This window comes from Salmo salar, chromosome ssa06 (assembly GCF_905237065.1).
Source record: "Salmo salar chromosome ssa06, Ssal_v3.1, whole genome shotgun sequence".
Lineage (NCBI taxonomy): Eukaryota > Metazoa > Chordata > Actinopteri > Salmoniformes > Salmonidae > Salmo > Salmo salar.
Window position 1 is genome coordinate 42,907,542 of NC_059447.1, and position 14,682 is coordinate 42,922,223.

The 14,682-nt window shown below is 45.4% G+C and overlaps 1 protein-coding gene across 4 annotated transcripts in view; it reads left to right on the forward strand.

Annotated features, from left to right (window-relative positions):
- Positions 1-14,682, forward strand: part of LOC106607515 (mucin-2) — a 29,292-nt gene that overhangs the window by 8,863 nt on the left and 5,747 nt on the right. For 2 of the 4 annotated variants that reach the window (XM_045720617.1, XM_045720619.1), the window contains exons 2-8: positions 5,964-6,530; positions 6,651-11,195; positions 11,399-11,641; positions 11,766-11,872; positions 11,967-12,025; positions 12,273-12,418; positions 12,790-12,927. In XM_045720617.1, the coding sequence (XP_045576573.1) occupies positions 5,964-6,530; positions 6,651-11,195; positions 11,399-11,641; positions 11,766-11,872; positions 11,967-12,025; positions 12,273-12,418; positions 12,790-12,927 (5,805 nt within the window). The other 2 variants (XM_045720618.1, XM_014204544.2) reach the window with 2 other exon arrangements.

Here is a 14,682-nt window from a genome sequence, read left to right on the forward strand (position 1 = left end):
ACCCCTGTGTGGTCTGATTTAACCCCATCATCTCATTGTGTCTGCCTGAGATTATCTGGCTGTCACACTAGGTTAATACCTAAAAGAGGGCTTCTGACTGTCCTGCAATATACCTTATATATAATATACACTATACTGTACTGCACCCTACCCGTACAGTGTCTCTTCTGGTTTGATATGCTTTATTCAATACAACATTACCAGTAGTTCCTGGTAATAAGTTAGTGAAGATAAAGTTTCAAAGGAGTGGTAGTTGGACTACGTGCCGGTCCTGATGTTTAAGAATGTCAAAAAATAAAAGAACGTGGAACTTTAAACGAAATAGCAGGCCGACGAGGCTGGTGGGAGGAGCAATAGGAGGATGGGCTCATTGTAATGGCTGGAATGGAATGAATGGAACGGAGTCTAACACGTGGTTTCCATATGTTTGATGTATTTGATACCGTTCCATTTATTCCATTCCAGCTATTACAATGAGCCGTCCTCCTATAGCTCCTAACACAAAACTTCCCCTGCGAGTTGTTTAATTCCTCACCAGTTTAGTTTTATGTTGCTCATGAAACAGGGAAACATCAGCCCACCTCCCAACAACATTCATCAATGATGCAGTTGTTAATGTGTATATATTAACTTTTTTATTATAATTGTTAGTGTTTTTTATTTCACTTGGTCCCCTCAATGGCCATGCTGCTCCCCCTGTGGTCGTTCCACTCCACCCCCCTCAACAGTCGTAACTCTGCCTCCACACCAATGGACAAGTATTTATTCATCACTGCCACAGCTGTCATTACGTTTACATTTACATTTACGTCATTTAGCAGACGCTCTTATCCAGAGCGACTTACAAATTGGTGCATTCACCTTATGATATCCAGTGGAACAACCACTTTACAATAGTACATCTATATATTTTTTGGGGGGGGGGAGGGTGGGGGGGTGGGTTAGAAGGATTACTTTATCCTATCCCAGGTATTCCTCAAAGAGGTGGGGTTTCAGGTGTCTCCAGAAGGTGGTGATTGACTCCGCTGTCCTGGCGTCGTGAGGGAGCTTGTTCCACCATTGGGGTGCCAGAGCAGCGAACAGTTTTGACTGGGCTGAGCGGGAACTGTGCTTCCGCAGAGGTAGGGGGGCCAGCAGGCCAGAGGTGGATGAACGCAGTGCCCTTGTTTGGGTATAGGGCCTGATCAGAGCCTGATCAGAGCCTGAAGGTACGGAGGTGCCGTTCCCCTCACAGCTCCGTAGGCAAGCACCATGGTCTTGTAGCAGATGCGAGCTTCAACTGGAAGCCTGTGGAGGGTGCGGAGGAGCGGGGTGACGTGAGAGAACTTGGGAAGGTTGAACACCAGACAGGCTGCGGCGTTCTGGATGAGTTGTAGGGGTTTAATGGCACAGGCAGGGAGCCCCGCCAACAGCGAGTTGCAGTAATCCAGACGGGAGATGACAAGTGCCTGGATTAGGACATGCGCCGCTTCCTGTGTAAGGCAGGGTCATACTCTGCGAATGTTGTAGAGCATGAACCTACAAGATCGGGTCACTGCCTTGATGTTAGCGGAGAACAACAGGGTGTTGTCCAGGGTCACGCCAAGGCTCTTAGCACTCTGGGAGGAGGACACAAAGGAGTTGTCAACCGTGATGGCGAGATCATGGAACGGGCGGTCCTTCCCCGGGAGGAAGAGCAGCTCCGTCTTGCCGAGGTTCAGCTTGAGGTGGTGATCCGTCATCCACACTGATATGTCTGCCAGACATGCAGAGATGCGATTCGCCACCTGGTTATCAGAAGGGGGAAAGGACAAGATTAATTGTGTGTCGTCTGCGTAGCAATGATAGGAGAGACCATGTGAGGATATGACAGAGCCAAGTGACTTGGTGTATAGCGAGAATAGGAGAGGGCCTAGAACTGAGCCTTGGGGGACACCAGTGGTGAGAGCACGTGGTGCGGAGACGGATTCTCGCCACGCCACCTGGTAGGAGTGACCTGTCAGGTAGGACGCAATCTAAGAGTGAGCCGCGCCGGAGATGCCCAACTCGGAGAGGGTGGAGAGGAGGATCTGATGGTTCACAGTATCAAAGGCAGCAGATAGGTCTAGAAGGATGAGAGCAGAGGAGAGAGAGTTAGCTTTAGCAGTGCGGAGAGCCTCCGTGACATTACGTATATGATGCTATTTCTTTTGTGTTTTTTCATTGCCATTTTCATTATTTTATTTCACTTAGTCCTGCATGTTGGAGCTCTAAGCCTAAGATTTTCACTGAACCCTGCAATCACACCAGCAACCATGTACATGTGACTATTACTGTGAACACTCTGAATCTGAATCAGCCGTGGTGGAAGTATTGTACTCAGGGACACAATTCTCAGATGACTCTGTAAGACACAGTATAGCCTCGGTGTGCGTGTTTGATGAAAACCTGTGTGTGTGGGGGGGGGGGCGCACATGTGTGTGAGTGTGTGTCAGGCGTGATATTCTTGCCTGGGGAATTGTGCCTTAGTTCCGGAACTTCCTCCTTAGTCCAGTGACAGATAGGCAGGGGGTATTTTATGACGCCGTCAAGGCTCCCCAGTAGCTATATTTACTCATGTTCATGTTGACCTGTCTGGGAAGTGATCTTCAGTTTTCCAATATGGCCACACTCTCATGGTATACCCACATCATGCACAAAATGTGTGTTGGAATATAGCAGAATGATTCCATCCATAGTGAACCAACTCCGTGATCCAAGCCAGACTGTCTAATGTGGATCAAAATGACACGTCGGTGATTGTTTTCAAGAGAGGTTCAACTTTTCCAGGACAGAAGCATTTGAATGAGAGGGGGGGGAGTATGGAAAGGTCATCACAAACACGCACACACAACCACAAACACACACCATCGTGGCAGTTTTGTCAATGTTGCGGTGCTGAGAGAGAAGTGATCAGATATCTCTGTCATTACTTTAACTTACCAATTTACCCTCTGTTTCCACTCTGTTGCCTTGGATATCATGGTGTCCGTTGTATGGCTGTTTGCATGGCAGCAGTATTGGGGATGTGGCTAGATTTACTATTGGTGTTTTTAGAAAGTATTGTATAGTGCGTAGTAGTCTGTTGATTTTACATCCAGTATCATTTTGATATCGGTTTGTTGTTGATTTGACATCCAGTCTATTCTCAATTGTTCTCAACTGTTCTCAGCTGTTATCAATAGTTCTCAACTGTTGTCAATAGTTCTCAACTGTTTTCAATAGTTCTCAACTGTTCTCAATAGTTCTCAACTGTTTTCAATAGTTCTCAACTGTTCTCAACTGTTTTCAATAGTTCTCAACTGTTCTCAATAGTTCTCAACTGTTGTCAATAGTTCTCAACTGTTTTCAATAGTTCTCAACTGTTCTCAATAGTTCTCAACTGTTCTCAATAGTTATCAACTGTTCTCACCTGTTCTCACCTCTCTCTTAAACTTTTTCAGCCGGGATCCCAAATTAGAAATTCAGTGTTCAGTCATTTCAAATTTTGCCATGGGGCGTAGAGAAAATGTCACGGTTTTAAAGCAAGTTTTCTGCAATTCTACAAATCATGCCATGGGGCGGAGAGGACATTTAGCAATTTTATAAAACATTTCATGCAATTCTGCTCATTTTACAATGGGTCAGAGAGAAAAATGTTTCCGTTTTAGAGCTAATTTCCTGCAATTAGACCGCTTTGGGTCGCAACCCCTACATTAAGAAAGGCTGACTTAGAGGGTGCAAAATCAAGTGGCGTTTAACCGACACCTCAGAGCTACCAATGGGCCTGACCGAGGAAAAGGTCTGTGTGTTGGATGGAGAATAGCTGGAAGTAGTGGGCTAAATGCCTACTGTGTGTAGATGCTAAATTAGGCTTTGACTTCCCAGTAGTTGTGTTGTGGGGCAGGGCCTGCTTTCTGTCACCACCATCTGCTTTAACACCCATTTACACATTACATTACTGTAAATGTTTGCGCTTGACATTGATACATCTTAGATAGGTAGTCAATTCCAGCCATTGTTCCAGCCTTGTCCAGGATCACACTGGATGATCTATGCTAGGCCTGCTCTTTGTTCAGGTTGCCAGGGAGATGTCTTATGTTTGGAATCTGTATGGTTGTTTTCCAATACAATGGACCATAGATTAGGTTGCCAGGTTTTAGTTAGCAACCACATTGCTAGGTTTCATTATTGTGTATTTTATCAGGTTTCTGCTAAGACGCTGGTCTGAACACAACACATTCTCTCAGGCATGTCTGCATCGCCAAGGCCCACTGGCAAATCTATGCAAAGGAATCTAACCAAGGGGCAGAATGTTTTAATTTGCTTACCAAGAGATTAAAGTGTACTGTGACACACTGTGGTGATACACCCAGAATGTACAGTATTCAGGGGAAAGACTCTTACTCATAGCTATGTCACCATATCATCATATGAAGATAGCGGGATGGGCATAACTGACAGGAATGTCATTATAGGAACATACTGTTGACTTCTTGTGTCTTGCACTGTGAATAAAATGGGATAATTAAATATTGTGTTTTCTCATTAGTCTTGGTTGGGTTTCATCCCTGGTAATCAACTAAGAACCTTGGGGCTATCTTCTTCCATTCTTAATCTACATGAGTTACTAACAGATTGATACAGTAGTGTAAACTACGTCTGTCTTTTGCCGCATTGGTCACACACTGGTCTAGTTTCGGGAGCTGCTTTCTGGTTTCGGTCACCACGCCTTGTTATTGTCATAACCAATAAAATGTGATCATAAAAGCCTTTCCCTCAGTCCACCATCCATCCTATCAGATAGCTCTGTATTTATTTAATCCACTCCCTCATACCACTGTGTGTGTGTGTGTGTGTGTGTGTGTGTGTGTGTGTGTGTGTGTGTGTGTGTGTGTGTGTGTGTGTGTGTGTGTGTGTGTGTGTGTGTGTGTGTGTGTGGGTTCCCCCCCACTTCCTCCTGCATCTCTGCTGCCTGGTAAGGTAGGAGCAACACAGGGTTTGTATAAGGCGTTAGGCAACCACTGCATCCCAAATGGCACCCTATATTGACCAGAGCCAAAAGTATTGCACTATGTAGGGAATAGGGTGCCATTTGGATTGGGCCCCTGTTGTACGTGTGTTCCCTCTCTAGCTGGAGGAGGAAATAGAAAAGGAGGTTGAATGTATTCAGCCAACGAATACAGATGAGGTCCCAGCTCCGCGGCTCTGGGTAAGCAGGCCGAGGCAGTATTCTATCAACGGCCTCCTGCTGGGTGTGCTGCCCCTCAAGCTGCTGTGAAAATGCCTGTGTTCTCCTCCAAAAAGAAAGAGACCAGAGCAGATTGCGTTTAACAGCGCAGTGGACAGGCGTCACCACAACACGCTAAGATAAATAAGACGCTGTGTCCTCTTTGAAGAGACTGGTAATAAACTTGGCTAGACACAACACTGACCTATTACGTGATGCAGTCAGTGGCATTTGAGGTACGTCAGTAAGGGGATGTGTACTTGTGTGTTTTGTCACGCTTATGACGTGATGCACCTTTGTACGTCTTTGTGACACAACTGGAATGGTGAGCTCAGGTAAAGCTTAAGCAAATGCCACGATGAATTTTCATCACTAAGCTCAAACACTGAACACTTTTGGTGTTTAGATTACAGTTCTTTTGCAGATAGCCCAAGTGGTATTGGAACGCATGCTGTAAACCAGGACTATTCCATTTATTTTCTGGAGGGCCCAAACACTTCTGATTTTTTGTTTCTACCTGGTAGTTAAATTCACTCATCAGTTTTAGATCTAAGTCATCCCTGATTATAGGGGGGACAGGAACACCAGAAGAGTAACTGCCCAAGGTATCAGACTTCTGGTTGAGACCACAGTCTTTGACTCCCTGACCTTTGACCTTAACATAACAGGTCTGTTTCAGTATTGCAGGTTTTGGGTGTTTTGCAGAGTGTGTATGGGGCACATGAAGCTCAGCTTATGACTTACTGTATGTTTGTAGTGTTATCTTTTTCTTTAGGGGCAGAGTCCAACATCCCGGCTCCTGACACACATGGCAGTCCTGGGCCCACAGATACATCCATGACCCCAGTCTCCACTGAACCCAGCTCCACAACCACAGACAGAGCCACCATCACCACCCAGGACCCTTCAACTGTCCTCCCTAGCACTGATGGCACCTCACCCACAACAGCAGCCATCTCTAAAACTGAAGAGGTCTCTACTACAACAGACCTGACCTCAACTTCTGATACGACAGAGTCTACGAGAACAGTCGGCACCACTGCGACAGAAACAAGAACTATCTCGTCGATCAGCACAACAGAGATTACTTCCTCCCACAAGACCACAGCGTACACTGTCACTTCCCCTGAGTCGACGGAAAAAGACAGTCCGTCTACAGACAGTGGCATGACAACACCCACCACCACACCTGCCCTTAGCAGAGGTGTCTCTCCGTCTACCACGGAACATACCGAAACCTCCTCTGTCACCACTGAGACAGGCCGTACCTCAACTGATGTCCCCACAGAGTCAAACACAACTCCAGACGTTACCCCAACCAGCAGTACCAAAGAGGCAGGCACACATGAAACAACAGCCATCAATACAGATACCACAGATACAGGTACCAAAGAGGCAGGCACACATGAAACAACAGCTATCAATACAGCTACCACAGATACAGGTACCAAAGAGGCAGGCACACATGAAACAACAGCCATCAATACAGATACCACAGATACAGGTACCAAAGAGGCAGGCACACATGAAACAACAGCCATCAATACAGATACCACAGATACAGGTACCAAAGAGGCAGGCACACATGAAACAACAGCCATCAATACAGATACCACAGATACAGGTACCAAAGAGGCAAGCACACATGAAACAACAGCCATCACTACAGATACCACAGATACAGGTACCAAAGAGGCAGGCACACATGAAACAACAGCCATCAATACAGATACCACAGATACAGGTACCAAAGAGGCAGGCACACATGAAACAACAGCCATCAATACAGATACCACAGATACAGGTACCAAAGAGGCAGGTACACATGAAACAACAGCCATCAATACAGATACCACAGATACAGGTACCAAAGAGCCAGGCACACATGAAACAACAGCTATCAATACAGCTACCACAGATACAGGTACCAAAGAGGCAGGCACACATGAAACAACAGCTATCAATACAGCTACCACAGATACAGGTACCAAAGAGCCAGGCACACATGAAACAACAGCTATGAATACAGATACCACAGATACAGGTACCAAAGAGGCAGGCACACATGAAACAACAGCTATCAATACAGCTACCACAGATACAGGTACCAAAGAGGCAGGCACACATGAAACAACAGCTATCAATACAGATACCACAGATACAGGTACCAAAGAGGCAGGTACACATGAAACAACAGCCATCAATACAGATACCACAGATACAGGTACCAAAGAGCCAGGCACACATGAAACAACAGCTATCAATACAGCTACCACAGATACAGGTACCAAAGAGCCAGGCACACATGAAACAACAGCTATCAATACAGCTACCACAGATACAGGTACCAAAGAGACAGCTACACATGAAACAACAGCTATCAATACAGCTACCACAGATACAGGTACCAAAGAGGCAGGCACACATGAAACAACAGCTATCAATACAGATACCACAGATACAGGTACCAAAGAGGCAGGCACACATGAAACAACAGCTATCAATACAGCTACCACAGATACAGGTACCAAAGAGGCAGGCACACATGAAACAACAGCTATCAATACAGCTACCACAGATACAGGTACCAAAGAGCCAGGCACACATGAAACAACAGCTATCAATACAGCTACCACAGATACAGGTACCAAAGAGCCAGGCACACATGAAACAACAGCTATCAATACAGCTACCACAGATACAGGTACCAAAGAGGCAGGCACACATGAAACAACAGCTATCAATACAGCTACCACAGATAGAGGTACCAAAGAGCCAGGCACACATGAAACAACAGTTATCAATACAGATACCACAGATACAGGTACCAAAGAGCCAGGCACACATGAAACAACAGCTATCAATACAGCTACCACAGATACAGGTACCAAAGAGGCAGGCACACATGAAACAACAGCTGTCAATACAGCTACCACAGATACAGGTACCAAAGAACCAGGCACACATGAAACAACAGCCATCAATACAGATACCACACATACAGGTACCAAAGAGCCAGGCACACATGAAACAACAGCTATCAATACAGCTACCACAGATACAGGTACCCAAGAGGCAGGTACACATGAAACAACAGCTATCAATACAGATACCACAGATACAGGTACCAAAGAGGCAGGCACACATGAAACAACAGCTATCAATACAGCTACCACAGATACAGGTACCAAAGAGGCAGGCACACATGAAACAACAGCTATCAATACAGCTACCACAGATACAGGTACCAAAGAGCCAGGCACACATGAAACAACAGCTATCAATACAGCTACCACAGATACAGGTACCAAAGAGCCAGGCACACATGACACAACAGCTATCAATACAGATACCACAGATACAGGTACCAAAGAGGCAGGCACACATGAAACAACAGCTATCAATACAGCTACCACAGATACAGGTACCAAAGAGCCAGGCACACATGAAACAACAGCTATCAATACAGCTACCACAGATACAGGTACCAAAGAGCCAGGCACACATGAAACAACAGCTATCAATACAGCTACCACAGATACAGGTACCAAAGAGGCAGGCACACATGAAACAACAGCTATCAATACAGCTACCACAGATACAGGTACCAAAGAGCCAGGCACACATGAAACAACAGTTATCAATACAGATACCACAGATACAGGTACCAAAGAGCCAGGCACACATGAAACAACAGCTATCAATACAGCTACCACAGATACAGGTACCAAAGAGGCAGGCACACATGAAACAACAGCTATCAATACAGCTACCACAGATACAGGTACCAAAGAACCAGGCACACATGAAACAACAGCCATCAATACAGATACCACACATACAGGTACCAAAGAGCCAGGCACACATGAAACAACAGCTATCAATACAGCTACCACAGATACAGGTACCCAAGAGGCAGGTACACATGAAACAACAGCTATCAATACAGATACCACAGATACAGGTACCAAAGAGGCAGGCACACATGAAACAACAGCTATCAATACAGCTACCACAGATACAGGTACCAAAGAGGCAGGCACACATGAAACAACAGCTATCAATACAGCTACCACAGATACAGGTACCAAAGAGGCAGGCACACATGAAACAACAGCTGTCAATACAGCTACCACAGATACAGGTACCAAAGAACCAGGCACACATGAAACAACAGCCATCAATACAGATACCACACATACAGGTACCAAAGAGCCAGGCACACATGAAACAACAGCTATCAATACAGCTACCACAGATACAGGTACCCAAGAGGCAGGTACACATGAAACAACAGCTATCAATACAGATACCACAGATACAGGTACCAAAGAGGCAGGCACACATGAAACAACAGCTATCAATACAGCTACCACAGATACAGGTACCAAAGAGGCAGGCACACATGAAACAACAGCTATCAATACAGCTACCACAGATACAGGTACCAAAGAGCCAGGCACACATGAAACAACAGCTATCAATACAGCTACCACAGATACAGGTACCAAAGAGCCAGGCACACATGACACAACAGCTATCAATACAGCTACCACAGATACAGGTACCAAAGAGGCAGGCACACATGAAACAACAGCTATCAATACATCTACCACAGATACAGGTACCAAAGAGCCAGGCACACATGAAACAACAGCTATCAATACAGCTACCACAGATACAGGTACCAAAGAGCCAGGCACACATGAAACAACAGCTATCAATACAGCTACCACAGATACAGGTACCAAAGAGGCAGGCACACATGAAACAACAGCTATCAATACAGCTACCACAGATACAGGTACCAAAGAGCCAGGCACACATGAAACAACAGTTATCAATACAGATACCACAGATACAGGTACCAAAGAGCCAGGCACACATGAAACAACAGCTATCAATACAGCTACCACAGATACAGGTACCAAAGAGGCAGGCACACATGAAACAACAGCTGTCAATACAGCTACCACAGATACAGGTACCAAAGAACCAGGCACACATGAAACAACAGCCATCAATACAGATACCACACATACAGGTACCAAAGAGCCAGGCACACATGAAACAACAGCTATCAATACAGCTACCACAGATACAGGTACCCAAGAGGCAGGTACACATGAAACAACAGCTATCAATACAGATACCACAGATACAGGTACCAAAGAGGCAGGCACACATGAAACAACAGCTATCAATACAGCTACCACAGATACAGGTACCAAAGAGGCAGGCACACATGAAACAACAGCTATCAATACAGCTACCACAGATACAGGTACCAAAGAGCCAGGCACACATGAAACAACAGCTATCAATACAGCTACCACAGATACAGGTACCAAAGAGCCAGGCACACATGACACAACAGCTATCAATACAGATACCACAGATACAGGTACCGAAGAGCCAGGCACACATGAAACAACAGCTATCAATACAGCTACCACAGATACAGGTACCAAAGAGGCAGGCACACATGAAACAACAGCTGTCAATACAGCTACCACAGATACAGGTACCAAAGAACCAGGCACACGTGAAACAATAGCTATCAATACAGCTACCACAGATACAGGTACCAAAGACAGTGAGACCACAGGTACAGGGATCACAAAGTCCAACATCCCACCAATGGGTCAGACCACTCTCCCAGTAACTGAGGCTAGTACCCTGTCTTCAACACCCCTCGCCGCCACTACAAGGGGCCCTGAGTCCTCTCTCCCAGTGACCGATGGCTCCACGTCCTCATCCCCCACCGCTACCATTACAGGGAGCCCTCATACAGACAAAACCACTGGAACAGAGGGGACTACCAATTCTACAAGCACAGCTGGCACTGCAGCTTCGCCTCCCACCTCCAGCTCTTCCTCCAGTCCACCCTCTCCAGGCTCAACCCAAACCCCAGGCAGCAGCACTGCTGCCCCCGTAGACACCTCCACCACCACCCCTACCCCCTCACCCACCATCACACCTACAGGAGGTATGCTTTGAAATGGAATTGTACGTGTCATATGTTGTAAACATGATTGGATCTGTGTTATGTCTGAAGGAGGACTAAATATAATGCCGCAAACTGATTAAAAACAAAGATATTATCTTCATTGTGAGATGTTAATCAATGTTGAAACTTACTTTCTAATTTGATCTTTGTTATGTCTTCTTTCCTTTTTTTTTTTACCACAGAAACCCCTGGGCAACCAACTAGCAAAACTAGTGAGAGCCCACTTCCTCCTTTCCACACCTCGACCTTCCCTACCGGTGGAAGCACCACCCGGCCAGAATCAGCCATCACTGCTGCCACCTCCCTGCCTCCACCCATCTCCATAGTGTGTCCCTCCACTCCCTGTCCGTATGATAGCATCTGTCTCAATGGCACCTGCCAGTGTATGTCTGGGACCTTCCTCTTAGAGGGCCAGTGTGTACAAGGTTAGTGCTTGTTGTTGGTGTTATGATGAAGACAACGATGATGCTGAAGATTATAAGGGTGTTGGGGATAAATGGTGATGACAATGACTCCTTTTTTGACTCCTTTTTTCCCCTTCATTTTCAGCCCAAGTGTTCTCTGGAGACCTGCATCTCAACCAGACGTTTCAGGCTGAAATGAGCAACCGGTCATCAGTGATATTTCAGCAAACAGCAGCCAGGATCTCAGAGGCAGTAGGTCCTTGAGTCACAAAGCCCAGTAGTTACAGTGTATTCTCCTCTCAGAGCGACGGTGTGGGACAATAATCCTCTCTTATCTTATTTTTAGCTGAGAAGAGCCTTGGAAAACGAGTCTGGATACAGCCAAACTGATGTTGTGCTGCTTAGGTAGGATTCTACGCTACATTGTCGAGAATGGTTGTTATCCAATATATAGCCCATCGTGCCAGACATAATTTCAACATCTTTTCCACGTTGGTTCAACGTACTTTCAGTGAGATAACGTGGAAACAACGTTGATTCAACCAGTGTGTGCCCAGTGAGATTTGTTGTGGCGACCAGGACATTGGTTTGACCATGCATTTTATCAGCTGGCTTGTAATGGTGATTATGTATGGTTTTTGTGACCCTACAGGCAAGGCAGTGTGATAGCGACCGTGAACAACGTGTTTAAACTAGGTTCCAGTGCCACCCAGACTTCGACCAATGCCGCTATATATAAAGCCATACAAGACTGTAATATGACCTGTGGGACTATACTGGAAAGAGCTGCATTTACCGGTGGGTACTGTGCATTACTGCTTCCCCCTGTGTAGAAGGAGTGACCAGCAGGGAGATTCTTACTACCTGAGAGCTTGAACCATACTTTCTATTAATGAAAATAATTGATAGATACTTACTTTATTATACCAGAGGAGAATGTCCTTCTACACCTGCATTGTTTGCTGTTTGGGGTTTTAGGCTGGGTTTCTGTACAGCACTTTGTGACATCAGCTGATGTAAGAAGGGCTTTATAAATACATTTGATTGATTGATTGATAGACAAAAAATACTGACATTCTCGTTCTTTGTAGCCATTAAAAAGTCCCATAAAGCATGAAGTACCATCGCATAGTGTCGCTATCCTGACTGTGTCCATATCCTTTTCCCAGCCACTGACCTATGTGATCAGACCCCCCAACCATGTGATGTCCACTCTACTACGTGCGAGTACAAAGAAGATGGAGTGACCAGATGCTCCTGTAAGGCTGGCTATATCAACAGCTTCTACTCAAACCAAAGCTGCACAGGTGAGTACAAACCTTTCTCCAATGGTTCTATGCTCATTGAAAGGTAATTCAAGATAGGACTCGGTGATTATATGTATTATTAGTCTTTGTGGTTGTATGTACTGAGTGCATTGAAATGTTACACAAGACACGAGATAACAGCTTAGCTACTGTATAATAGAGCTGCTGAATACATTCCATTTGATAGAGAGAAAATATTAAAGGAGATACAAACAGACAGAGACAGACTCAGAGCAAGGTTAAGCGCACTTGGTTTAGCATCAGAGTGAACAAAATGGGAAAGTTAGCATCAAAAGCATGCATTTGCGTTCATTTAAATACTCTTGTGCGTGTGTGTGTGTGTGTGTGTGTGTGTGTGTGTGTGTGTGTGTGTGTGTGTGTGTGTGTGTGTGCGTGTGCGTGTGCGGGTGTGTGTGTGTGTGTGTGTGAGAGAGAGAGAGAGAGAGAGAGAGAGAGAGAGAGAAAGATAGAAAGAGTGATTTTTATTGTTTATTTCTCTTTTTGTTTATTATCTACTTCACTTGCTTTGGCAATGTTAACATATGTCTCCCATGCCAATAAAGCCCTTGAATTGAATTGAATTGAAATGAGAGAGAGAAAACACAAACAGACCCCACAGAGCCCCAGGACAGCAACACAATTTGACCCAACCAAATCATGAGAAAACAAAAAGATAATTACTTGACACATTGGAAATTATTAATAAAAAAACAGAGCAAACTAGAATGCTATTTGGCCATAAACAAAGAGTACACCATGGCACAATACCTGACCACTGTGACTGACCCAAACTTAAGGAAAGCTTTGACTATGTACAGACTCAGTGAGCATAGCCTTGCAATTGAGAAAAGGCGGCTCAAGAGAAGACAGGCTATGTGCACGCTGCACACAAAATGAGGTGGAAACTGAGCTGCACTTCCTAACCTCCTGCGAAATGTGTGACCATATTACAGACACATATTTCCTACACATTACACAGATACACAATGAATTCGAAAACAAACCCAATTTTGATCAACTCTCATATTTATTGGGTGAAATACAACAGTGTGCCATCACAGCAGCAAGATTTGTGACCTGTTGCCACAAGAAAAGGGCAACCAGTGAAGAACAAACACCATTGTAAATATACTGCTCAAAAAAATTAAGGGAACACTTAAACAACACAATGTAACTCCAAGTCAATCACACTTCTGTGAAATCAAACTGTCCACTTAGGAAGCAACACTGATTGACATTAAATTTCACATGCTTTTGTGCAAATGGAATAGACAACAGGTGGAAATTATAGGCAATAAGGAAGACACCCCCAGTAAAGGAGTGGTTCTACAGTTCACTTCTCAGTTCCTATGCTTCCTGGCTGATGTTTTGGTCACTTTTGAATGCTGGCGGTGCTTTCACTCTAGTGGTAGCATGAGACGGAGTCTACAACCCACACAAGTGGCTCAGGTAGTGCAGCTCATCCAGGATGGCACATCAATGCGAGCTGTGGCAAGAAGGTTTGCTGTGTCTGTCAGCGAAGTGTCCAGAGCATGGAGGCGCTACCAGGAGACAGGCCAGTACATCAGGAGACGTGGAGGAGGCCGTAGGAGGGCAACAACCCAGCAGCAGGACCGCTACCTCCGCCTTTGTGCAAGGAGGAGCAGGAGGAGCACTGCCAGAGCCCTGCAAAATGACCTCCAGCAGGCCACAAATGTGCATGTGTCTGCTCAAACGGTCAGAAACAGACTCCATGAGGGTGGTATGAGGGCCCGA